Raw genomic sequence first — 26,232 nt, 5'->3', positions numbered from 1 at the left:
GTGAGGTGGGGGAAGGGGAAATGAGGAAACTGTTGAAGTCCACATTGATGCCCTGGAGTTGAAGTGTTCCGAGGCGGAAGATGAGGCATTCTTCCTCCAGGCACCTGGTGGTGAGGGAGCGGCGGTACAGCCTGTCCTGAGCTGTGGCCTAACTGCAAATATTCCAGTGCAATTTTCAGAAAGATTTCAGCAGCTCTTTTAAAAAAATTGAAATGTGTTTAGACTTCAATGATGTTTCTGAATACATCATTTTCGCTATTCTCAATTTTAAAGATAAGAGTTTCGAGTGAACACAGCCCACACCTCCCAGTGCTGCCAGTAACCTTTACAATGTTGATGAAACGATGCAGTACCTGCACTCCTTAAAAATTTACAATTTCTAACGATACTAGTTACTCATTCACTGCTCCATCTGATACACGACATTGGAAACTTAGTGCAGGAGTCTGGAAGAAATGAGCAGCTTTAAAACAAAAAACCATCTGGAGCTCAAAGCTTTCAATGAGAGTCTGAGCCCAGCAGTAAGTTCAGGTAATCTTTATTGTGACCCAACTTTGTTACAGCTTCAGGTCCCCCCCTACCACCAGCAAAAAGATGTAGAGAAAGTAGCTGCTTTTTAAACAGCTCAAGGTCAAAGCGCACACACTCCCCCTCCCCCCACCTCACTTTCTTTACTATCGGTCAGCAAAGAGTTGTCCCTTTGTAATTGGATCCTTGGTACAGCCTTAACACTGTGGGGCCGGGAACGGGGGCAGTGTGGAGTGAAACAGACTGCTGTGAGTCTGGAGTCACGTGTAGGCCAGACCGGGTAAAGGATGCAGGTCGGACGACTGAGTGAATCCTTTCCCACAACGGCAGTTTCCTTCCCTAAAACGGGCGTGAGTGAATCAATTGGGGTTTTCTCTCCCCTCCCCTCCCCCCCAACAGGAAATGGTTTCATCTTTAGATTCTGACCGTATTCCAATTCCACCATCTGCCGCGGTGGTATTCAAACCCAACAGATCCCAGAACTGGGTTGAGAGTCCAGTCGATAACGGCACTCGGCAGTCCCTTTGTCAGTCCCCCTGAAATTGCTGGTGGCACCGGAGGTGGGAGGAGCGGGTGAAAGCCTTCCCACACTCAGGGCAGCTGAAGGGCCTCTCCCCCGTATGGACTCGCCGGTGAGTCAGCAGGGAGGAGGAATCGCTGAAGGCCTTCCCGCACTCGGGACAGCAGAAGGACCTCTCCCCTGTATGGACTCGCCGGTGGGTCAGCAGGGAGGAGGAATAGCTAAAGGCCTTCCCACACTCGGGGCAGCAGAAGGGCCTCTCCCCTGTATGGACTCGCCAGTGGGTCAGCAGGGAGGAGGATTAGCTGAAGGCCTTCCCGCACTCGGGACAGCTGAAGGGCCTCTCACTTGTGTGGATCTGCTGGTGGGTCAGCAAATTGGAGGAACGGCTGAAGGCCTTCCCACACTCGGGGCAGCTGAAGGGAGTCTCCCCCGTGTGGACCCGCTGGTGCCTCAGCAGGGTGGAGGAATTGCTGAAGGTCTTCCCGCACTCAGGACAGCTGAAGGGCCTCTCTCTCCCGTATGGACACGCCGGTGGGTCAGTAGGGAGGATGAATTGCTGAAGGCCTTCCCACACTCAGGGCAGGTGAAAGGCCTCTCCCCTGTGTGGATCCGCTGGTGCCTAAGCAGGGCAGAGACCTGGGTAAAGCCCTTCCCGCACTTGGGATAGGAGAACAGCCTCTCCCCGGTGCGGATGCGCCGATGAATCTCCAGGTCAGACGGAGTACGGAAGCCTTTCCCACAGTTACCACACTTCCACGGTTTCTCCATGTCCGAAGCTTCAGCCACAAGCAAATGCGTGTCCTGCCCCTCACTGCTGTGAATTCCTCTTTCCAGGCCGTATAACAGTTTCAGGGTCCACACTCAGTGCGCAGCAACAGTAGGGTCTCTCATCCAGTCCCACTGATCATGAAAATGTACTGAAATAGGAAGCAAAAAGCTTTGCTCCTTCTCACAGAATTGTAATCAAAAATCGTGGCTGTCCCAATCGATTGAGTGACTGTCAGATATTGACGTGAAAGTGAGGACCGCAGACGCGGGAGAGTCAGTGTTGAAAAGTGCGGCGCTGGAAAAGCACAGGTCAGGCAGCATCCAAGGAGCAGGAGAGTCAACATTTCGGGCATAAGGCCTTCATCTGTTCATTTTGAAACTTCTGTCTTCGGATCTTCAAATACTCTGGAAAAAGAAATTACAAAAGACAACACTGTCGGTGGAGGGGAGAAATTCAGAACAAGCTATTCTACTTTCTGTGGAGCATTCTTTTCTTTTGTTATTCCACAAAATTGAAAGCAACATCCTTCTCTCTCTCTCTCTCTCTCCCCCTCTCCCCTCCCCCTCCTCTGTTCTCACTCCGCTCTAAGTAATTCTCCTGAAGGTGCTGATTCAAGATCAGAACAGCAAAAACGTCAAGACTTATATATTGGATAACTCCACCTGAAAGTTAACATCTTTCACAACATTGGGATACTGCCGAGAGTGAGCAGGTCTGATTTTGGGAAGCAAAATTAAAATGTGTCAATTCAGGATGAATCGGGAATGCGTCTTGAGGAAGAACCAGACACATCAAGGTATTAACACAGACACCAGAGAGAAACTGAACAGAAGAGACGTGGCAAACGTTAGTAGAAAGCCAGAGTCATTAGGATATACCGCACAGTAACAGACCTTTTGGTCCAATTCGTCTATGCTGACCAGATATTGGAAATCAATTTAGTCCCATTTGCCAGTACTTGGCCCATATCCCTTGGCCAATCCACCCTACCTTGCACATCCCTGGGCACTATGTGTAAGTTAGCACGGCTAACCCACACAAACCTGCACCTACTTGGGCATGATGGGTACTATAGCATGGCCAATCCACCCTCACCTGCACATCCCTGGGCACTATGCATAATTTCGCGTGATCAATCCACCCTAACCTGGGCACAGTTAAAAAATCACACAAACGCGGGTTATAGTCCAACAGGTTTATTTGGAAGAACAATCGTTCGGAGCACTGCTCCTTCATCAGGTGGTTGTGGAGAATAAGACCATAAGGCACAGAATTTATGGAAAGACATTTGTGGCCTGCCACTGAAATGATATATTGAACAAATCGGGATTGTTCAGTCTTTCATCTTTTAGAATGGATTGCAGGTATCATTAATATGGAAATCCCAGAACTTCCTGTAAGGCACCCTCTCAAGATAACATAAGGCTTTACAACAAAAGGTGGCATCTCAGCTCAGACAATGCATTAAAGGTATGAGGTCAGAGTTTGCCTGTATCTCAGTCTTGACTCAGACTGTTTCTATTTCCAAAGCAGGAATTTATAAAATATTATCTGGATTGACTGCCTGCATGAACTGCCAAGTCTCATCCACCAGCTGAAATGACTGGATAGTGAGGGCTTGATCCCCACAGTGCAATGAATTCCCACTTTCCACCAAAATCCCAAATGTCCACACTCACTCAGTTGTTCTCTCATAAATTAAATATTTCATTGTAATTTCTTCTGCTCCCAGCCTCCAGTCTTCACAACCACACTTCTGCTTTCACCGAAGATAATTAGTCATACAGCATGGAAACAGACCCTTTGGTCAAACTCGTCTGTGCCAAACAGATATCCGAAATTAATCTAGTCCCATTTGCCAGCATGTGGATCTTATGGTTCTAAACCATTCCTATTCATGTACCCAGCCAGATGCATTTTAAATATAATTGTACCAGCCCCACCACTTCCTCTGGCAGCTCATTCCATATGTCCACAACCCTCTGCGTGAAAAAGTTGCCCCTCAGGGCCCTTTTAAATCATTCCCCTCTCACCTCAAACATATGCCCTCTAGTTTTGGACTCTCCTACCTTGGGGAAAAGGTCTTAGATATTCACCCTATCCATGCCCGTTATAAACCTCTATAAGGCTGCCCCTCAGCCTCCGATGCTCCAGGGAAAATATCCTGGATCTACTCAGCCTTTCCCTGCAGTTCAAACCCTCCAAGTCTAGCAACATCCTCGCAAATCTTTTCCGACCCCTCTCAAAGTTTCACAAGTTATTTCCGAAAGCAGGGAGACCAGAACTATTCCAAAAGTTGCCTTACCAAGTTACAGCCACAACATGATCTCCCAATGCCTATACACAATGCTCTGACCAATAAAGGAAAGCATACCAAACACATTCTTCACTATCCTGTCTATCTGCGACTCCACTTTCAAGGAGGTATGAACCTGTACTCAAAGGTCTCTTTGTTCTGCAACACTCCCCTTCAATGTACCAGTCCAGCCTGCATTGCTTGACCAAAATGCAAAACCTCACATTTCTCTAAATTAAACTCCATCTGCCACTCCTTGGCCCATTGGTCCATCCGATCAATTCTAATTTATAGTGAATTCTGCTTCCTCTCTTATTCTCTAGAAGCTGAAAATCTCCATCCCACACACTCTCTCTCCCTTCTCACTTTGTAGAACCTAATCCCTGCTGTCCTCATCCTGAAGGGTCTGGTTCATGCTGTTTAACAGGCCCACACTCAGGGGAGATCTAATTGAAACATACAGAATACTGAACGGCCTGGACAGAGTGGATGTTGGGAAGATCTTTCCATTGGGAGGAGAGACTAGGGCTCGAGGCACAGTCTTAGAGTAAAGGGAAGACCCTTTACATTGGAGATAAGGAGAAACATCTTCAGCCAGAGAGTAATGAATCTATGGAATTAACTGCCACAGAAGGCTGTGGAGGCCAGGTCACTGAAGATATTTAAGACTGACATAGATAGGTTCTTGAGTATCAAGTGGATCGAGGGTTATGGGGAGGAAGCAGGAGAACGCAGATAAGAAACTTAATAGCCACGATTGAATGGTATGAGCAAACCCAATGGGCTGAATGGCCTAATTGCTGCTCCTAGATCTGATGGTCTCGCTGTCCTGGACACAAACTGCATGAATCCAAGTAAGATTCAGTTAATCCATTTTTTAAGGTTAGAATCAGTCTAACCATTGTGGTACAGACAGCCTCACACAGGGAAACTCACACCTTCAATAGGTTATCTGGGACAATATGACACCAATTGGGAATGTAACTTTTAGAAAAGGTTTTGCTACTTACATATGAAAGAACTGAAACCAACATGGTTATTCTCAAAGAGGAGAGACTTACTAATAACCCAGGTCTTTTTCAATAAATAATTTCAGTTACATCCCACTGTAAACTTTTGCTATAAATTCAGTGTCATACAATCTTATTCTTCACAACCACCTGATGAAGGAGCAGCAGTCTGAAAGCTAGTGCTTCCAAATAAACCTGTTGGATCATAACCCTGTGTTTTTGATTTTTAACTTTGGGCACAGACCGTGAGAATTGGGAGCAGGAGTTGGCCATTTGATCTTTGGAACCTGAACCAGCATTGAACAGACCATAACTGGATATGAATCTTCCTACATCTCGGTGGATAGGCTGAGACTTTCTTCACTGGAGCACAGGAGATTGAGAACTGACCTTATAGAGGTTTGTAAAATCATGAGAAGTATATACGAGGTGAATGGCAGCTGTCATTTCCCTCAGTTGGGGGTTTCAGGATTAGGCAGCAAATTTTGAAAGGAGAGAGGAGAAAGGTTTTGAAAAGACTTGAGGCAGCTTTTAAAAAAAAATACAGTAGTTCATGTGTGGAATGAATGTCCAGAGGAAGTGATGTTACTTTCAAAAGATATTTGGTTAATTACATGAATAGGAAAGGTTCAGAGGGATATGGGCCAAACACTGGCAGGTCGGACTAGATTAGTTTGTGAATATATTCAACGTGGACTAGTTGGACTGAATGGTCTGTTTCTTTGCTGTATGACACTGTAACTGTTCTGTACTTGTCTTCAAAACATTTTCTTGCTTTTCCACATAAACATCCACTTTATTGTTGCTCAAAACTCAGATGAACTCAGCCTTGAATATATTCAATGACCCCTAACTGCAGGAAGACATCCACAATTCTGAACACAATTCCTTTTGTTAATATACCACTTGCTTTGCTGATTGCTTGCTGCACCTGTCTGACACTGGCAGTGACTGGTGCAGAAAGACACTGAGCTCCCTTTCTACATCCACATATTCCCTATTCCCTTTTGCCCGAAACATCGACTGTCCTGCCCCTCAGATGATGTCTGACCTGCTGTGCTTTTCCAGCACCACACTTACTGACTCTAATCACCATTATCTGCAGATCTCACTTTCTCCACCTCTCAGTATATCACCATTTAAATAATACACTTCCTTTCTGCTCTTTTTCACAACTTCACATTGTTGTACTCTTTTTCTCATGTTTCCAACTGTGGTCTTCTCTACATTGGGGAGACTGAGCATACACTTGGGAACGGTTTGCTGAGCGTCGCAGGCAGGTCCACAGTCACTACCCACTTTAATTCCCCTTCCCACTCCCTTTCTGAAAAGACTATCTTAGGCCTTCTCCATTGCCACAATGAACCAAACAGCAAATTGGAGGAACAACACCTCATCTTCCGCCTGGGCAGCGTAGAGCCCAGCGGACTCAATGTTAAGTTCTCCAGTCTCAAATAACCTCACTTCCCATCTCTTTCCCACCATTCCCCCCCAACGACTCCCTTCTCAGCCCCTCCCCCTCATTTCCACTCCTCCTTGTCACTAACCAGATTTATTTCTCCCATTCACCAACCAGGTCAGACCTTTCACCTATCCCCACTTCACCACCCTGCCCCCAGGACACCCTTTATCTGCACCCATCCCCAATCCTGAAGAAGGGTTACACCTGAAACGTCGACTTCTCCACCTCCTGATGCTGCCTGTCTATTTTGCCAATTGCGACACAGACGTGGAGCAACGTTTCCAGAGTCTGTCCCCACCCCGATTCACTCCCTTTCCTTTCAGTTGCTGCAAGTCAACAACTGAACCCCAGAATGAAAAAAAAATGGAAAAGGTGGTGAGAAAAGAGAGTGCCGTACTCACAGATGTTGGACAGAGGAAGGAGATTGCAGTCTGGGGTGAAGCTCAATCTTCATTCAGAGAAACAGGAGCAGCAGCATCTTCAGAAACTCATGGTCCAACTTCCGCATTCAGACAATGGGGTGTCTCTGATTAGCAGGAGGACTAGACTCCTTCCGGTCCTCCAGTACTCCCTATTGGTCAATCAAAAGAAGATCGCGCGCCTTTTTGTGCGGACTGCGATGAGCATGCCCAGTATTTTGCTGACACCCAGCGAGCATGCGCACGACATTGCTGACACCGTCAAACATGCGCTGTCTACTCTATCGGGATGCTGGTGTTACTAACAGATTTTAAGTGTCCAAATGCCAATAGGAAAAAAAGGGGTAGAGCCACAATATTTTTTCTCCGTGGTTCGACATTTGATTGGTTTTGCATTTTGTCTCGCTGCTCAACTTTTGTATGTCTTTTCCCCTTGTTGAGAGAGTCTCCCCGTGAGCTGACTTTGGGTAGCGCTTTAACCAGTTACACAGACTGAAGAAACATTGCACTATTCGCAGGAGGGAGTGACTGTACACGTTTCCTGAGTGTGATCCCAGTTTCAATTGTTCATCGGAAACACAGAACCAAAAGGATACCAGAACTGCGGAGAATTTGGGGAAATGTGGGGACTGAGGGAAGGGATTCCATTCCCTGGGGGCACTGGAGGTTCATCAGCTCAGTCGCAGTGCGGAGAGGCCGTTCTTCAAAAAATTATTACAACATTATTTCCCATTGACAAAAACACATTCACGCTGCCTGATTACCTTGAACTTATACAAGTGCTCTGTCATAATATCTTTAAATAATAGCTTTGAACATTTTCCCCATTACATATGTTAAGTTAAATGGTCTCCCTTTTTGAAGAAAGGATTTGTCCAATCTAAAAAAAAACCACCCTTGAAACTAATGAGGTTTGGAAAATTAAAACCAATACATTAACTATTACGGGGAGAAATGCGGGGAAGTGGAGTTGAAATGCCTATTAGCCATGATTGAATGGCGGAGTGGACTCGATATGGCCTTACTTCCACTCCTATGTCTTATGGTCTTATTTCACGCCCTAATTTCTCTTTAAGAGTCTAGGATGAATTCCTTCAAATACCCGGGACTTATCAGCTCGGAGTTCCAACAGTTTACTCAGTCCTCGTTCCCTGGGGATTGTAATTTTCTTCAGTTCCTCCCTCCCTTTCAATTCCTGATTTACAGCTAGTTCTAGGGTATTACTTGTATCCTCTCAAGTGAAGTCAGATTCAAATTCTTTTCAATTCATCTGCCATCTCTTTATCCTCTGTTACTAAATCCCCAGACGCATTTTCTGCAGAACCAACACTTATTTTGTTAACTATTTTTAAGAAAAGCTGACAAAACTTTCCACCATTTTTTAAGCTAACTTTCTAACCCTAAATTGCCGTGCGACTGCCTGCATTATTTCTGATATTTTGCCATAGCTCTCAACTCTAGCATCAACTTGTCTGCGTATTCTATTGAACTGACCTTGATTAAGTGTTGCAAAACACACAAGGGCAAATCTTTCCTCTCCAGAAAGTCTTAGTACTTAACACGATAAAATTCACTTTGAAATATTGTTCATCCAAATTTTACCAAGCACATACTACAGATTCAACATCCCACAATGACACCCAGTTTTGTTATGATCTTTAATTCTGAAGAGAAATTTGAATACCCAGTGATTAACTGGAAGAACTCTTCATTAAGATTTCACATTTTTAAACAAATAAAAATTACCCATTAACTGGTGTAACTTAGCAGAATGGGATGTATGGCCTTAAATTGTAAATCTAGTTTTCTTTAAATCCCTGCAAGAGTTCCCACGAATCTTTACAAGAGTCTTGATAGTTCATTCACTTGCTGGGAATAGTCCAAGGGATACAACATCTCTCGAGGATTCACTTAAATCCTTCTCAGGATTCCAAGTATTCCTGGTAATTGTATGTGGGAAAAGATCTGCCACCCTGGCAACCCACAATAGGCCCACAAAAGCAAAATTGGCCAAACTGGACCAAAACACCCAGAATGCCTTAGCAGGGACCAAGCAGGCTGACAAGTGAAACTAGACAACACTTGCAGACAAGGAAATACCTGTACACCTCAAGTAGCCACTAACAATGACAGAATACCACAGCTATCCCAAAGCCCTGAGGGCAGCTTCACAACCCAGCAATACCAAAGCCACACAAAAGGACAGGTCAGACAGAGAGGCACCAGCAAGAGCATTGCTCCCAGGACAGGACAATGGAAGCACCTCACCATTTCAGAGGAGACATTAGCACCTACGCAAACAGACACACGCGCTCTCATGCACACACACAGGTCTATGGGGTGAATTTGCATTTGCAGATACATTCAATTTTGATCCAAAAGCACACAACCTGCAGGCAGTTGATACATGTAATATTTGTAAATTCCTACTTTGGAAATAGAACCAGTCTGATTCAAGATTGGGATACAGACAGACTCAAACCTCACACATTTCATTGTTGTCTGAACTGAGATGAAACCTATTTATATAAAACCTTAAGTCATCTCGAGAATCTGACTTCAAAGACTTTCTGGGATTTACACATTAATGAACTAAAACTTGCAACCTATTCTAAAAGACAAAAGACTTCACAACAATCTAGGTTTGTTCAATATATCCGATCAGTTGCACTATACTGTGATCTCTTGCTATAAATTCTGTCTTATGATCCTGCTCCACAGCTTCCTGATGAAGGAGCAGCGCTCCGAAAGCTAGTGGTTCCAAATAAACCACGATAAGCTGATGTGTGATTGTTGAACTTGGTCCAACCCAGTCCATCTCTGGCTCCTCCATATCATTTCGAGTGAAGGCAGCCCCCACCTCCTGGTGCTGCCAGGAAACTTTACAATGCTGAGGGAATGATGCAGGACCTGCACTCATGATAAATTTACAATTTCTAACGATACTAGCTACTCATTCACTGCTCCATCGGATACATGACATTGGAAACTTAGTGCAGGAAGCTGAAAGAAATGAGCAGCTTTAAAACAAAAACCTCTTGGAGCTCAAAGCTTTCAATGAAAGTCTGAGCCCAGCGGTAAGTTCAGGTAACCTTTATCAAGACCCAACTTTATTACAGCTTCAGATCCCCCCAGCAAAAAGGCGTAGAAAAAGTAGCTTTTTTTGAAAAAAAAACAGCTCAAGGTCAAAGAGTACACAGCCCCCCCACCCCCAACTTTCTTTACTATTAGTCAGCACCAAGTTATCCCTTTGTAATTGGATCCTTGGGACAGCCTTAACCCGTAGGAAGTATTGCCTCACTCAGCAATTTCAACCCAGACCCTGTATCCAAGTAAGTTTCTCCCTGTTCATTTCTGCAGGTGGGGGTGTCAACCACACTGCTGTGGGTCTGGAGTCACATGTAGGCCAGCCCGCGTAAAGGATGGGACGACTGAATGAACCCTTTCCCACACGGCAGTTTCCTTTCCTAAAAAGGACATGAGTGAATCAGATGGGGGTTCTCATGCCCCCACCCCCAAAAATGGTTTCATCGTTAGATTCCGAACTCCAGACTTCTGACCGAATTCCAATTCCACCATCTGCCATGATGGGATTCAAACCCAGGGGTCCAGTCAATAATGGGACTCTGCCATTGCTCCTTCAATCCCCCTGCCATGGCATGTGAACTCGCTGGTGCCTCTGCAGGTGGGAAGAGCGGGTGAATCCCTTCCCACACTGAGAGCAGGTGAATGGCCACTCCCCAGTGTGGACCCGCTGGTGGGCCAGCAGGGTGGAGGCCTGTGCAAAGCCCTTCCCACACTCAGGGCAGCTGAAGGGTCTCTCCCCTGTGTGGACCCGCTGGTGCTTCAGTCTGTCGGACGAATTGCTGAAGGCTTTCCCGCACTCGGGGCAGGTGAAGGGCCTCTCCCTGGTGTGGACCCGCCGGTGGGTCAGCAAGGTGGAGGCGTGGGTAAAGCCCTTCCCACACTCGGGGCAGCTGAAGGGCTTCTCCGCTGTGTGGACCCGCTGGTGCTTTAGCCTGTCGGACGAATTGCTAAATACCTTCCCACACTCAGGGCAGCTGAAGGGCCTCTCCCCAGTGTGGCCCCGCTGATGCCTCAGCAGGGCTGAGGAATTGCTGAAGGCCTTCCTGCATTTGGTGCAAAGGAACGGCCTTTCCCCGGTGTGGACCTGCTGGTGGGTCAGCAGACTGGAGGCCTGGGTAAAGCCCTTCCCGCATTTGGGACAGCTGAAGGGTCTCTCCCCTGTGTGGACCCGTTGGTGCTTCAGCAGGTCAGAGGAATTGCTGAAGGCCTTACCACACTCTGTGCAGGGGAACGGCCTCTCCCCGGTGTGAGTGCGCCGATGAGTCTCCAGGGCAGACGGGAAATGGAAACTTTTCCCACAGTCACCACACTGACATGGTTTCTCTACGGGACAGGATCCCTCAGGTTTCTCCATGGCCAAAACTTCAGCTGCGCACAAACATGTGGAGAGCTCGTCCCTGCCATGAATTCCTCTTTCCAGGTCATATAACTATTTCTGGCTCCACACTCAGTGCACTGCAACCATACGGTCTCTCATCCAGTCCCACTGATTCTGAAAACATATAGAAGCAGGAACCAAAAAGCTTTGCTCCTTCTCACAGAATCACAGTCGAAAATTGTTGTGTTCCCAATGGATTGAGTGACTGTCAGACATTGACATCAAAGTGAGGACTGCAGACACTGGACACTCAGTGTCGAAAAGTGCGGTGCAGGAAAAGCACAGCAGGTCAGGCAGCATCCGAAGAGCAGGAGAGTCGATGTTTCAAGCATAAGCCCTTCATCTGTTGATTTTGAAACTTCTGTCTTCAGATCTTCAAATACTCTGTAAAAAAAAAATTACAAAAGTCATCACTGTCAGTGCAGGGTAGAAATTCAGAACAAGCAACTCTACTTTCTGCAGAACGTTCTTTTCTTTTGTTATTCCACAAAATTGAAAGCATCATCCCACTCTCACTCTCCCTCTGTTCTCACTCCACTCTAATTCTCCTGAAGGTGCTGATTCAGGATCTTACAGGGGCAGAAAAGCAAAAATGTCAAGACTGACATCTCTCTGAATTTTGGATAGCTCCACCTGAAAGTTAGTTTCTTTCCCAACACTGGAATACTGCTGAGAGTGAGCAGATCTGATTTTGGGAAGCAAAAACCGTCAATTCAGGGTGAACCTGCAATGCAGCTTCTTGACGAACAATGAGACATAAAATGGTTAACGTCCCCAGGAAGGGGGAGAAAACGAGACATCAAGGTATTGACACCGACACCAGAGAGAAAGTGAACATGCCGACCAGATATCCAGAATCAATCTAGGCCTATTTGCCAGCACTTGGCCTATACTCCTATAACCCCTTCCTATTCATATACCCATCCAGATGCCTTTTAAATGTTGTGATTGTACCAGCCCCCACCACTTCCTCTAGCAGCTTGTTCCTTACACACACTGCCCTCTGAATGAAAAAGTTGCCCCTTATGTCCCTTTTAAACCTTCCCTTCCCCACCCCACCCTTAACCTATTACCCTTACATTCTGGAGTATCCCATCTCAAGGAAAAGACCTTGAATATTTACCCTATCCATGCCTCTCATGATTTTATCAACTTCAGCCTCCAGCGCACAAGGGGGAAACAGCCCCAGTCTGCTTGGCCTCTCCCTATCACTCAAACCCTCCAACCCTGGCAACATCCTTGTAAATTCTTTCTGAACCCTTTCAAGTTTCACAACATCCTTCTGATAGGACTGAGGCCAGAAGTGGCTATGGTTCTGCTGAACAATGGTAATTTAATTCCAAAATATTAATTTCTTCGTGAGAAGGGAATAATTGGCATTGTAGCTGTAAGAGGTCTCTTGCAGAAGAGTGAAGAACCAAGTGAGAGAACTTTCCATTAAAATGGAAAGGAACAGAGGTGATTCTGAGACTGGGGAATTATATCTAAAGCAAGGAAATTACAATGGCAGAGGCACAAACAGGCCACAATAAATGAGGTAACACGATTGAAAGAAATGACAAACATTGAAAGAGCACCTGGAGGAACTGCAACAGTTGTCCATTCCTGTCTGAAAAAATAAAACACAGAAGGTGGCACAGCCACGGTAACAAGGGACATGATGTATAGGACGAGATCCAAAGAAGTGGCGTACAAATTGGCTAAAAATAAAGTACCAGATCTGAAGACTGGGAGCAGTTCAGGTTTCAACAAAAGGATTGATCAAAAGGGGACAATGGGTATGTGAAGATAAAAAAAGATTAGAGAAAACAATAACAACTAGAACAGGCAAAGTTCTCATGTGGAACAAAGAGATGGCAGACCAATTAACCACATATGTTGCTTCTATCATCACAAAGGAGGGCACAGGTAACATCCCCAAAATGTTGGGGAACACATGGTCCACTGAGAGCAGAAATGAAGGAAATGAGTAGTTGTGGGGAAATGGTGTTGGGGCAATTGATGGGATTAAAAGTTTACAAATCCCGGTGCTGGTAACCCACACCCCAAACTATGGTCCGAGGTCATGCAATTAGCAAATCTTGGGCTGATCTTAGCAGAACTATTTAATGGTAAGGTCCTACGGAGTGTTGCTGAACAAAGTGACCTTGGAGTGCAGGTTCATAGCTCCTTGTAAGTAGAGTTGCAGATAGATAGGATAGTAAAGAAGGTGTTTGGTATGCTTTCCTTTATCGGTCAGAGTACTGAGTACAGGAGTTGGGAGGTATTGTTTGCGGCTGTACATGACATTTGTTGGGTCAATTTTGGAATATTGCATGCAATTCTGGTCTCCTTCCTATCAGAAGGATGTATGAACCTTGAAAGGGTTCAGAAAAGATTTACAAGGATGATGCCAGGGTTGAGGGATTTGAGCTATAGGGAGAAGTTAACAGTCTGGCGGTTTTCCGTGGAGAGTCGAACACTAAGGGGTGACTTTATAAAGGTTTATAAAATGATGAGGTGCACGGATAGAATAAATAGACAAAGTCTTCTCTCTGGGGTGGGGGAGTCGATAACTACTGAACATAGGTTTAGGATGAGAGGGAAAAGATTTAAAGGAGAACGAAGGGGCAACTTTTTCATGCAGAGAGTGGTAAGGGTATGGAATGAGCTGCTGGAGGACGTGGAGGAGGCTAGTGTAATTCCAACATTTAAAAGGCATCTGGATGGGTATATGAATAGGAAGAGTTCGGAGGGATATGGGCCAGTGCTGGCTCAAGTTAACCCTCCTCCTGCTTTGAATTTCCAATCTATCTTCATCATGTCTTTCCTCCACTCCTGGCGTTCTCTTTTCTCCAGTCTACAAACTGAAAATAACATCAACACATCAATGCTCTCCTGGTCACTGTGATCTTGGAAGTACCCAGCGCCACAAATGATCAGATTCATTCACCACAAATTCACAGTCCGCCTTCGTGTCATTCTAGATCTCTCTCTCTCTCTCTCTCTCCCTCCCACTCCCTTTTCCTGTCTGAAGGACACACAGACCAAGCTCAGGACCAGGTCTCTCAGTGAAATGAGGAAATTCTAGTTGAATGACACCAACTGTCATTTCTCTCCCGGAAATGACGGCTGATGGTGCCCTCACCAAGATGGCCGCCCGCGCTCCCCGCCCCAAGTCAACATGCGCCTTATCCTTACAATGATGGCGCCCTGTTGCCCGGGCAACACGAGAGCTCCTCCGGTGGTGAAGTGGGCCTGGGGAGGTTTTATTCGCGGCCTCAGTCCTCCCCCGAGGAGTTTATAAACTCCCCAGTCTCCCTCCTCCCGTGGTTTCCAATCCTACCCTGTCTCACAGTCTCCTCTCCCCGGGATGTTTATGAAACCTGTTCCTGTTCTGAAGAAGGATCACTGGACCCGAAACGCCTCCTCGATTTCTCTCCACAGGCGCTGCCGGACCTGCTCAGCGTTTCCAGCGATTTCTGTTCTTGTTCCTTCAGCCGCCGGCGCCATTTCGCTCACATTCACCACACGCATGCGCACTGCCAGGCCCCATAGAGAGGTTTCTCGATCGCATGGGATCGTGGGAATTGAAGGCGCCATTAATGTCATGAAATCTAGTATCCCATATGCCTTCTTAATTGTCCTATTCATGTGTTAATGAAGTACACGTCAGGGGCAAATCTTTCAGCGATTTTAGATTTATGCATTGAGTGCAACACTACAGGTGTTTAACTCTAAACTCTAGTTCCAAATCAGTGTCAGTATAATCACTCTTTATCTGTTCTCAAATAAGCACCGAATCAATGCTCTTCATCTGACCCTTCTTAACGTTGATTTTCTTTAATTTGCAGATTCCAACCCGCTGTTTCAATAATTTATTAAAATCTATTTCTGGTACATGGGCGTCGCTGGCTGGCCAGCATTTGGTTCTTGAGAATGTGATGGTGAGCTGCCTTCTTGAACCTTTGCAGTCCACATCCTGGACGGTGACCCACAATGTCTTGAGGGAAGGAATTCCAGGATTTGGACCAGTGACACTGAAGGAAAAGTAATACATTTCCAAGTCAAGATGTGAGTGGCTTGGAGGGGTACTTGCAAGAGGTTGTGTTCCCATGTATCTGTTTTCCTGGTCCTTCTAGATGGAAGTGGTTGTTAGTTTGAAAGGCAATTTGTAAGGTGCTTTGGTAAATTTTTGCAGTGCGTCTTGTAGATACGACACACTACTGCTTCTGAACAGTGGATATGGTACCAATCAAGCAGGCAACATTGACCTGGATGGTATGAAGCGTTTCAAATACAGTTGAAGCTGCAACCCCATCCAAGCTAGTGGGGAGTATTCCATTACACTGCTGACTTGTGGCTTGTAGAAATTGGAACACGTTTTGGAGAGTCAGGAGGTGAGTTACTCACTGCAGTATTTCTGGCCTCTGACCTGCTCTTGTAGCCACTGTGTATGTATGGTTCATCTAGTTGAGTTTCTGTTCAATGGTAAACCCCAAGGCTGTTGATCGTGGGGTACTTAGTGACAGTGACATTGTTGATATAACAGGTCCGCGGTCAAATTATCTCTTTTGGGGATGAGTCATTGTGTGACATTTGCATGGCATTCATGTTACTTGCCACTCATCAGCCCATTGGATATGGTTAAGATCTTGTAGCATTTCAAACTGAACTGCTTCAGTTTATGAGGAGTTGTTTATAGTGCTGAACATCTGCAATTATTGCAACATCTCCACTTCTGAACTTATGATGGAGGAAGGTCATTGATGAAGATGGTTTGGCCTATGAACTCCTGCAGAGTTGTCCTGAAGCCGAGATGACTGACCTCCACAAACCATAGCCATCTTTCCATGTGCTAGGTATGACTTAACAATTAAGACATACAAAACTAATTGAAGGAATAGGTATGACACAACCCTCTTCAGGGTGTCTCCAGTGCAGATTTTTCTGTTCTCGAAACAATCTGATAAATGTTGACATTCATCAGCCTTTTGATCTTGGCAGTTTCCTTTCTCTGTAACATTTGTTTCACATTAGCAAGTTGAATTCTTCTGCATTTTTCAGGAAAATGTTTTACAGAAGGGAACATTCTTAATATCTGTGTAATGTTCCGTGGGAAAACTGTCTATAGTCCACCAGTTGGAGGAAATATCACTGAAAAGGTTTGTCAAATGCCCTGCTTCCACAAGGCCCAGTGTTCCCAAAGTTGAAGTACTTTTAACAGCCCTTTTATATTTTCCAGAATTCCCATGATAGGAGACATGTGCCACTTATACCCACCACAAATCTCCTGAAACTGGGTGCACTACAAAAGTCCGGCAGGAAGATTATCAGTAAAAAGGTCTGGTTTCAAATCATAGAGTTATAGATATCTAGAGACACACTGCATGGAAACAGATCCTTTGGTTGAACTCATCCATGCTGACCAGATGTCCCAAGCTGACCCAGTCCCAAGTTCCAGCATTTGGCCCATATCCCTCCCAGATGCCTTTTAAATATTGTAATTGTACCTATCTCCACCACTTCCCTGGCAGCTTGTTTTACATACACACACACACACCACCCTCTGCATAAAAATATTGTCCTTGAGGTCACTTATTCCCTTCTTGCTACCCACAGCACCTCCTTTCCGTTTCCCCTCAGCTCCTCCTGTCCATTTCCACTCTGCCACCCACAATGCCCCATGTCCATTTCCCTCTCCCCGCCCTCTGACCCCATCTATCCTCCCTCTCTCCCCTCACCCTCTGCTCTCCATCTCTCTGTTCCCTGTCTATTCTGTCTCTCCACCAACTCTCTGCTGCCCATTCTTCCACCGCCCCCACCCTCTCCTTGCCACTCATTCTCTCTCTCCATCCATCCTCTGCCCCCATCCATTCTCTGGGTGAAGAAGTTTCTCCTCATCTCTGTCCTAAATGGTCTACCCCGTATTTTTAAGCTGTGTCCTCTGGTTCGGCACTCACCCATCAGCGGAAACATGTTTCCTGCCTCCAGAGTGTCCAATCCTTTAATAATCTTATAGCCCTTCTAAACTCAAGGGTAAATAAGCCCAGTCGCTCCAACCTTTCAGCGTAAGGTAGTCCTGCCATTCAAGGAATTGACCTCATGAACCTACACTGCACTCCCTCAATAGCTAGAATGACTTTCCTCAAATTTGGAGACCAGAACTGCACACAGTACTCCAGGTGTGGTATCACCGGGGCCCTGTACAGCTGCAGAAGCACTTCTTTGCTTCTATACTCAATTCCTCTTGTTATGAAGGCCAGCATGCTATTAGCCTTCTTCACTACCTGCTGTACCTGCATGCTTACCTTCATTGACTGGTGTACAAGAACACCCAGATCTCTTTGTACTGCCCCTTTACATAAATTGATTCCATTTAGATAGTAATCTGCCTTCCTGTTCTTGCCACCAAAGTGGATAACCATACATTTATCCACATTAAACTGCATCTGCCATGCATCTGACCACTCACCTAACCTGTCCAGGTCACCCTGTAATCTCCTAACATCCTCCTCGCAATTCACCCTGCCACCCAGCTTTGTATCATCAGCAGATTTGCTAATGTTATTACTCATACCATCTTCTATATCATTAATATATATTGTAAAAAGCTGCAGTCCCAGCACTGATCCCTGCAATACCCCACTGGTCACTGCCTGCCATTCCGAAATGGAGCCATTTATCACTACTCTGTTTCCTGTCAGCCAACTAACTAACTTTCAATCCAAGTTAGTACTTTTCCCTCAATAGCATGTGCCCTAATGTTGCTCACTAACCTCCTATGTGGGACTTTATCAAAAGCTTTCTGAAAGTCCAGGTACACAACATCTACTGGATCTCCCTCATCCATCTTCAGAGTTACATCCTCAAAAGATTCCAGAAGATTAGTCAAGCATGACTTCCCCTTCATAAATCCATGCTGACTCTGACCTATTCTGTTACTACTATCCAGATGTGTCATAATTTCATCCCCTATAATAGACTCCAGCATCTTTCCCACCACTGAGGTCAGACTAACTGCTCTATAATTTCCTGTTTTCTTTCTCCCACCTTTCTTAAAAAGTGGTACAACATTAGCCACCCTCCAATCCGAAGGAACTGATCCCGAATCTATCGAACTCTGGAATATAATCACCAACGCATCCACGATTTCTGGAGCCACCTCCTTCAGTACCCTGGGATGTAGACCATCAGGCCCCGGGGACTTATCAACCTTCAGACCTAACAGTCTCTCCAACACCAATTCCTGGCAACTATAAATTCCCTTAAGTTCAGGTCCTTCAGCCACTGTTACTTCAGGGTGATTGCTTGTGTCTTCCCCAGTGAACACAGATCTGAATTGCCAATTCAATTCTTCTGCCATTTCTTTGTTCCCCGTAACATATTCGCCTTTCTTCAAGGGCCCAATTTTAGTCTTAACCACTTTTTTGCCTTTCAAGTACCTAAAAAAGCTTTTACTATCCTCCTTTATATTTTTGGCCAGTTTACCTTGGTACCTCATTTTTTTCTGTGTGTATTTCCTTCTTAGTAATCCTCTGTTGTTCTTTAAAAGCTTCCCAGTCCTCTATTTTCCCACTTATCTTTGCTATGTTATACTTTTTCTCTTTTAACTTTATATGTTTCTTAACTTCCCTCATCAGCCATGGCCACCCATGCCTCCTCCTAGGATCTTTCTTCCTTTTTGGAATGAACTGATCCTGCATCTTCTGCATTATACGCAGAAATATCTGCCATTGTTCCTCCACTGTCATCCCTGCCAAGGTATTGCACTATTGAACTTTGGCCAGCTCCTCCCTCATAGCTCCATGGTTCCCTTTATTCAACAGAAATACTGTCACTTCCGATTGTACCCTCTCCCTCTCAAATTGGAGATTGAAGCTTATTGTATTCTGGTCACTACTTCTCAATGGCTCCTTCACTTCGAGGTCCCTGATCAATTCTGGTTCGTTGCACAGAACAAGTTACAGTGAAATCTTTAATTTGTGGGACAGCAACTGAGTGAATGAGTACATCCAGAATTTTAGTGGAAAGTGGGAATTCATTGCACTGTGGGGATGAATTGCTTTAAGGTTTACCGGCAGTATGTACAGTGTGCTGAGTGGGGTGCTAAGTGAAGGGTTAGGTGGGTTCTTGTTTTAAACTGCTAATTTCTTTCAGCCTCCAACATTGTATTTCCACTGCTGTACATCAGAAGGAGTGAATCAGTCACTGTTATCATTAGAAACCTTACGGTTTTCAGTACCTCAGGTATTACATTGTTTTCAAAGTTTGGGAGAAGATTTGTAGCTCGGGTGCTCGTTGTTGTGATTCTGTTCGCCGAGTGGGAATTTGTCTTGCAAACGTTTCATCCCTGTCTAGGTGACATCCTCAGTGCTTGGGAGCCTCCTGTGAAGTGCTTCTGTGCTGTTTCCTCCGGCATTTATAGTGGCCTGTCTCTGCCGCTTTCAGTTGTCATTTCCAGCTGTCCGCTGTAGTGGCCGGTATATTGGGTCCAGGTCGATGTGTTTGTTGGTAGAGTCTGTGGATGAATGCCATGCCTCTAGGAATTCCCTGGCTGTTCTTTATTTGGCTTGCCCTATAATGGTAGTGTTGTCCCAGTCGAAGTCATGTTGCTTGTCGTCTGTGTGTGTGGCTACTAAGGATAGCTGGTTGTGTCGTTTCGTGGCTAGTTGGTGTTCGTGTATACGGATCGTTAACTGTCTTCCTGTTTGTCCTATGTAGTGTTTTGTGCAGACCTTGCATGGGATTTTGTACACTACATTAGTTTTGCTCATGTTGGGTATCGGGTCCTTCGTTCTGGTGAGTTGTTGTCTGAGCGTGGCTGTTGGTTTGTGTGCTGTTATGAGTCCTAGTGGTCGCAGTAGTCTGGCTGTCAGTTCAGAAATGCTCCTGATGTATGGTAGCGTGGCTAGTCCTTTGGGTTGCGGCATGTCCTCGTTACATTGTTTCCTGAGCATTTTAAAGTTTACTGACAGCAGCGGGGTTTGGGCCGTATTCACTGGAAACGATTAAGCAGACAGATAGCACACATACGAGAGGGCAGGGTGGGACTTGTCTTTTGATTTGGTGGAAGGTGGGTAGTTCTGCGCGCTGTGATCTGGGGCAAACACGACTGCAATAAATCATTCAATCTCCACAGTGTGGAAGTCGGCCATTCAACCCCTCTGAAGAGCATGCCATCCAGACGCACGCCCACCAGCTCCCTGCCTTGTCTAGTAGTTTCTGTTGGTGGATGAGACTCGGCCATAAAATTAGGGGGAGTAGATTTAAGGTAAAGATTAGGAGGAGCTGTTTTTCCCGGAGAGTAGTTAATCTGTGAAGGGTGAGGGTGGATTGGCCATGCTAAATTGCCCCACATGGTCCAGGGATGTGCAGATTAGGGTGGATTCGCCATGTTAAATTACCCATAGTGCCTAGATATGTGCAGGTGAGGTCTATTCGGGGGGTAAATAGCGGGCAGGAGAGGAAAGGGAATGGATGTGGGTGGGTTACCCTTCGGAGGGTCGGTGTGGTCTCATTGGGCCGGGTGACCTGCTTCTACATTGTGCGGATTCTCTGAAGGGAAAGGATTTTTGTAAACTGTGCAGAGCAGTGCGGTCCGTCAATTCGGAGCAGGCGCAGTGCAGAGCCGCCGTTCGCCCCGCCCCTTCGTCTCGTCACGCCCCGTCTCGTCGGCCGTCGCTCGACACTTGCTCCTCCCACTGTCCCGGCTGCACTCCGCCTCCGTACCCGCCTCTCGCTCCACCCAGTCGCCCCGCCCCTGACCCCGATCATCTCTCCACCATATCGCCCCGCCCCCTCCCCGCTGTACGCTCCTCCCCTTCCTGTCTCTCCCTCCCTCGCGTCGACCCATCGATGACGTCACAACGCGGATGTGGCTCTGCTCGTTTCAGAGTAAAACCCTTTCGCTGGGCAACTCTTCAATCAAAGAGGGAGAAAATCTGTTCACTGGTAGCAACTGGAGTGGATCCAGGGAGGGAGCAGACTCTGCAAACTCAGGTATGTGTCTTAATTGTCCGGGTGAGGAGGGCCGGAAGGGTAGGGTGGGGCTGTTTTCCCCAGCCCGCGCCAGAATCTCAGGGGTAACATTATAGACTTTTATAAAATCATAAGGAGCATGGATAGGGTAAATAGACATGGTCTTTTCCTTGGGGTGGGGAGTCCAGAACTAGAGGGTGATTGGTTTAGGGTGAGGGCGGCGGGGGATGGGGCGTGGAGATTTAAAAGAGACCTCAGGAGGCAACTTTTTCACAAGGTTTTGGCGGGTGTGAATGTACGGAATGACCTGCCAGAGAAAGTAGTGGAGGCTGGTACAATTACAGCATTTAAAAGGCATCTGGACGGGTGTATCAAAACGAACGGTTCAGAGGGCCAGGGAACACGTGCTGGCAAATGTGACTAGATTAATTTCGGATATCTGGTCAGCACAGAATCGTTTGAAATGCCTGTGCCTGTTTCTGTGTGTATATCTCTATGATTCTGGCTTTCCATCAATGTTTGCCACGTCTGTATGTTCAGTTTCTCTCTCTGGTGTCGGTGTTAATACCTTGAAGTCTCATTGTGCTCCCCTTCCCGGGGACATTAACCATTTCTTGAGGTTGATCCTCCAGAAGCTGCATTGCAGGCTCATCTTGAATTGGCACACTTTATTTTGCTTTCCAAATCAAACCTGCTCACTCTCAGCATTATGCCAATGACGTGAAAGATATTAACTTTCAGGTGGAGTTTCAGAGAGATAAGCCTTGACGTTTTTGCTTTTCTGCACCTGTAAAATCCTGAATCAGCACCTTCAGGAGAATTAGTTAAAGTGGAATGAGAACAGAGGGGGAGAGAGAGAATAGGATGACGCTTTCAGTTTTGTGGAATAATAAAAGAAAAGAATGTTTGTCTGGCAGAAAGCAGAACTGATAGTGATGACTTAATATTCTTTTTTTTACAGCGTTTGAAGATCTGAAGACAGAAGTTTCAAAATTAACTGTAACGTCAACTTTCCTGCTCCTCGGATGCTGCCTGATCTGCTGTGCTTTTCCAGTGCCGTACTTTTTGACAGTGACTCTCCAGAGTCAGCAGTTCTCACTTTGGTGTCAATGTCTGACGGTCACTCAATCCATCAGGACCACAACGATTTTTGACTGTGATTCTGTAAGAAGGAGCAAAGCTTTTTGGTTCCTGTTTGAGTATATTTCCAGTATCAGTGGGACTGGATGAGAGACCTACTGTTGCAGTGCACTGAGTATGGAACGTGTAACAGCTATACCGCCTGTTAAGAGGAAATCACGGTGCGAAGGGGCTCTACACGCATTTGTGTGTGGCTGAAGCTTCGGTCATGGAGAAACCATGGAAGTGTGGTGACTGCGGGAAAGGCTTCTGTGTCCCATCTTCCCTGGAGACTCATCGGCGCAGTCACACCAGAGAGAGGCCCTTCAGCTGCCCTGAGTGTGGGAAGGGCTTTACCCAGGCCTCTGCCCTGCGGACTCACCAGCGGGTCCATACAGGGGAGAGGCCGTTCCCATGTCCCGAGTGCGGGAAGGCCTTCAGCAATTCCTTCAACCTCCAGACCCACAAGCGACTCCACACTGGTGAGAGGCCGTTTTCTTGCTCCGAGTGCAAGAAGGCATTCAGACATTCCTCTGACCTGCTGGCCCACTGGCGGGTCCACACGGGGGAGAGGCCCTACAGCTGCCCCGAGTGTGGGAAGGCCTTCATCAATTCCTCCCACCTGCTGACTCACCAGCGGGTCCACACTGGGGAGAGGCCGTTCACCTGCCCCAAGTGCGGGAAGGGATTTAGTCAGGTGAGCAACTTGTGGAAGCACCAGCGTCTCCACACTGGGGAGAAGCCCTTCAGCTGCCCAGAGTGCAGGAAGGCCTTCAGCAATTCCACCACTCTGCTGACCCACCGGCGGATCCATATGGGGGAGAGGCCATTCCCCTGCACCGAGTGCAGGAAGGCCTTCAGCAATTCCTCCATCCTGCTGAGACACCAGAGGGTTCACACAGGGGAGTGGCCCTTCAGCTGCCCTGAGTGCAGGAAGGGGTTCAGCGATTCCTCCAATCTCCAGACCCACCAGCGAATCCACACTGGGGAGAAGCCCTCCGGCTGCACAGAGTGTGGGAAGGCCTTCACCCGCTCCTCCCACCTGCGGAGGCACCAACGAGTTCACGTGCCATCACAGGGTGATTGAAGGAGCAACAACTGAGTGCCATTAGGGACTGGACTATCAACCCAGTTCCGGGGACTCCTGAGTTTGAATCCAGCCATGGGAAGATCACGGAATTGGAATTCTGTCAGAAATCTGGAGTTCAGAATCTGATGATGAAACCGTTTTTAGGGTGGGGGGGCCCACCTGATTCACGCATGCTCTTGTTAGGGAAGGAAACTGCCATTGTGGGAAAGGATTCATTCAGTCGCCCAGCTGATCCTTTACCTGGTCTATCCTACACGTGACTCCAGACCCACAGCTGTGTGGTTAACATTACACTGCCCAGAACCTCCCCTCTTCCCCCTCCTGCCCACTCAGCCCCTGGCAGTTGAGCAGGGAGAAACTTAGTAGGGGACAGGGTATGGGTTGAAATTGCTGAGTGAGGCAATACTTCCTCCAGGTTACGGCTGTACCAAGGATCCAATTACAAAGGGACAACTCTGTGATGACCAATAGTAAAGAAAGTGAGGTGGGATGGGGGAGTGAGGAGTGTGAGCGCTTTGACCTTGAGCTGTTTAAAAAGCAGCTACTTTTTCTACACCTTTTTACTGGAGGATCTGAAGCTTTAACAAAGTTGAGTCACAATAAAGATTACCTGAACTGACCGTGGGCTCAGACTCTCATTCAAAGTTTTGAGTTCCAAGACGTTTTTTGTTTTGAAGCTGTTCGTTTCTTTCAGCCTCCTGCACTAAGTTTGCAATGTTGTGTATCAGATGGAGCAGTGAATGGGTAGCTAGTATCATTAGAAATTGTAAACTTTTCAGGAGTGCAGGTACTGTGTTGTTTCATTGGCATTGTAAAGTTTACTGGGAGGTATCGGCTGTGTTCACTAGAAACGATGTGGAGGTGCCAGTATCGGACTGGGGTGGATAAAGTTAAAAATCACACAAGACCAGGTTATATTCCAACAGGTTTATTCGGAATCACTAGCTTTCAGAGCGCTGCTCCTTCCACAGGTAGCTGTGGAGCAGGATCATAAGACATAGATCTTATAGCAAAATTCACAGTGTCATGCAACTGATATCTTTTAGAATGGGTTGCAGGTTTCAGTTCATTAATATTTTACTCCAAGAACAACATCTAAGTCATGTTCTTGAGATGACTTATGGTTTTATATTTTTTTAAAAAGTGACATCTCAGCTCACACAATACATGAAAGTTGTGAGGTTCGAGTCTGTCAGTATCCCAATCTTGAATCAGACTAGTTCTGTTTTTAAAGTAGGAATACATAAAATATTACATAGATTGACTGCCTGTAGATTGTGTGTTTTGTGTGCAAAATTGAAAGTATCTGCAAATATAATTCTGCCAATAAAAATTCACTCCATAGAGTTGTGTGTGCGCATATGCATGAGAGTGTGTGTATGCATGAGAGTTTGTATGTGAGAGTTTGTATGTGAGAGTGCATGTAAGAGTGTGTACATGCTTGGTTGAGTGTGATGGAGTATAAGTGTGTGAGAGTGTTAGGGTGTGCGTATATGAGAGGGGTATGAATAAAAGCAAGGGGTTACATTTTGCTAAAACGAGGAAGGACAGGGCTTGTATAGTTAAAACAGAGACATGGGAGGGTTCAGATACATAGTGATGCAACCTGCAAAGAACTGATCGACTGGATGGTTCAGAAGGCATTTAGCACCATTGCCACCCAGACCCACTCCCTTACTTCATATTTCTCATAGCTAATCCCCCCTACCTTGCATATCCTGAACAATATGGGTAATTTAGCATGGCCAATCCAGCCTAACCTACACCCTAATCTAAAAACTACCTTCTCAAGAATGTAATTTAAATGCACAACATTTCTAAGAAAAATGTCTGTCTGACTCAACACTGGGACCCAGACAGAATTCACACCTATTGTTAGAAAAGCTCTGCATTTGAATGACTTTCTTGAGAAGGTAATTAAAAACAAGTTCTGGAATTAACATGCCAAAGAGCAGAAACCCATTCTAAAAGATGAAAGATTTAATCTAAAATTGTTTAATATATGACATCTCCATGACACTGGACTCCTTTGGCTATAAATTCCATGAACATGATCTCATTCTCCACAGCCAACCTGATAAAACAGCGGTGCTCCAAACGTTAGTGTTTCCAAATAAATCTGTTGGTTTATAACCTGGTGTTGTGAGATTTTTAACTTTGTCCATGGGAAACACGTGTTTTGGGACTGGTAACAGTTATTTTGTGATCTGTTTCCACCTGAAATTTCTCCTCTACGCAGACACGGGTGAGCAGTCTGTTTTTGTGCTTTGTGAGAGATCAGGCTAGCAGCTTTTAAATCCTTATATTCATCAGCACAAGAAAACTGTAGGTCAGCAATCGTATTTCGAGAGTGGGACTTCCAGCTCTGGTAGTCCTGTTGGGTCACCAGAGAGGGAGGGAGAGAAGATGTCACATCTAAAAAGCAAACTGAAAAGTTTTAGTTTGTTCCATCAGTTGAGTTGGTTCTACACTCGGATGAGACTGGATACTGATTTTAATGGATCAGAATTGAACACTACAATGGAACACCTTACATTTCAAGAACGTTGAAGGAGCAAATCAAACTGTAACCTTGGAGAGATATGCTTCCA

The 26,232-nt window shown here is 46.0% G+C and overlaps 2 protein-coding genes across 2 annotated transcripts in view; one reads left to right on the top strand and one right to left on the bottom strand.

Moving 5' to 3' along the window:
* Window positions 1–522: 522 nt before the first annotated feature.
* LOC140460678 (uncharacterized) overlaps window positions 523–26,232 on the bottom strand; it is a 56,948-nt gene continuing 31,238 nt past the window's right edge. Inside the window, exons 3-4 of the mRNA XM_072555311.1 lie at window positions 6,990–11,358; window positions 523–2,224 (exon numbers count right to left, since the gene is read on the bottom strand). Of these exons, the coding sequence (XP_072411412.1) occupies window positions 10,648–11,358 (711 nt within the window). The 3' untranslated portion in view covers window positions 523–2,224; window positions 6,990–10,647. The remainder of the gene's footprint in view (window positions 2,225–6,989; window positions 11,359–26,232) is intronic.
* On the top strand, window positions 21,235–24,261 carry LOC140460674 (uncharacterized). Its single transcript, XM_072555306.1, has 2 exons — window positions 21,235–21,453; window positions 22,394–24,261. The coding sequence occupies exon 2, from the start codon at window positions 22,781–22,783 to the stop codon at window positions 23,636–23,638; it is 858 nt and encodes a 285-aa protein (XP_072411407.1). The 5' UTR covers window positions 21,235–21,453; window positions 22,394–22,780; the 3' UTR covers window positions 23,639–24,261.

Source organism: Chiloscyllium punctatum, chromosome 36 (genome assembly GCF_047496795.1).
Source record: "Chiloscyllium punctatum isolate Juve2018m chromosome 36, sChiPun1.3, whole genome shotgun sequence".
Lineage (NCBI taxonomy): Eukaryota > Metazoa > Chordata > Chondrichthyes > Orectolobiformes > Hemiscylliidae > Chiloscyllium > Chiloscyllium punctatum.
Note: the sequence above shows the minus strand (reverse complement) of the source record. Positions and strands in the feature narration are given on the sequence as shown.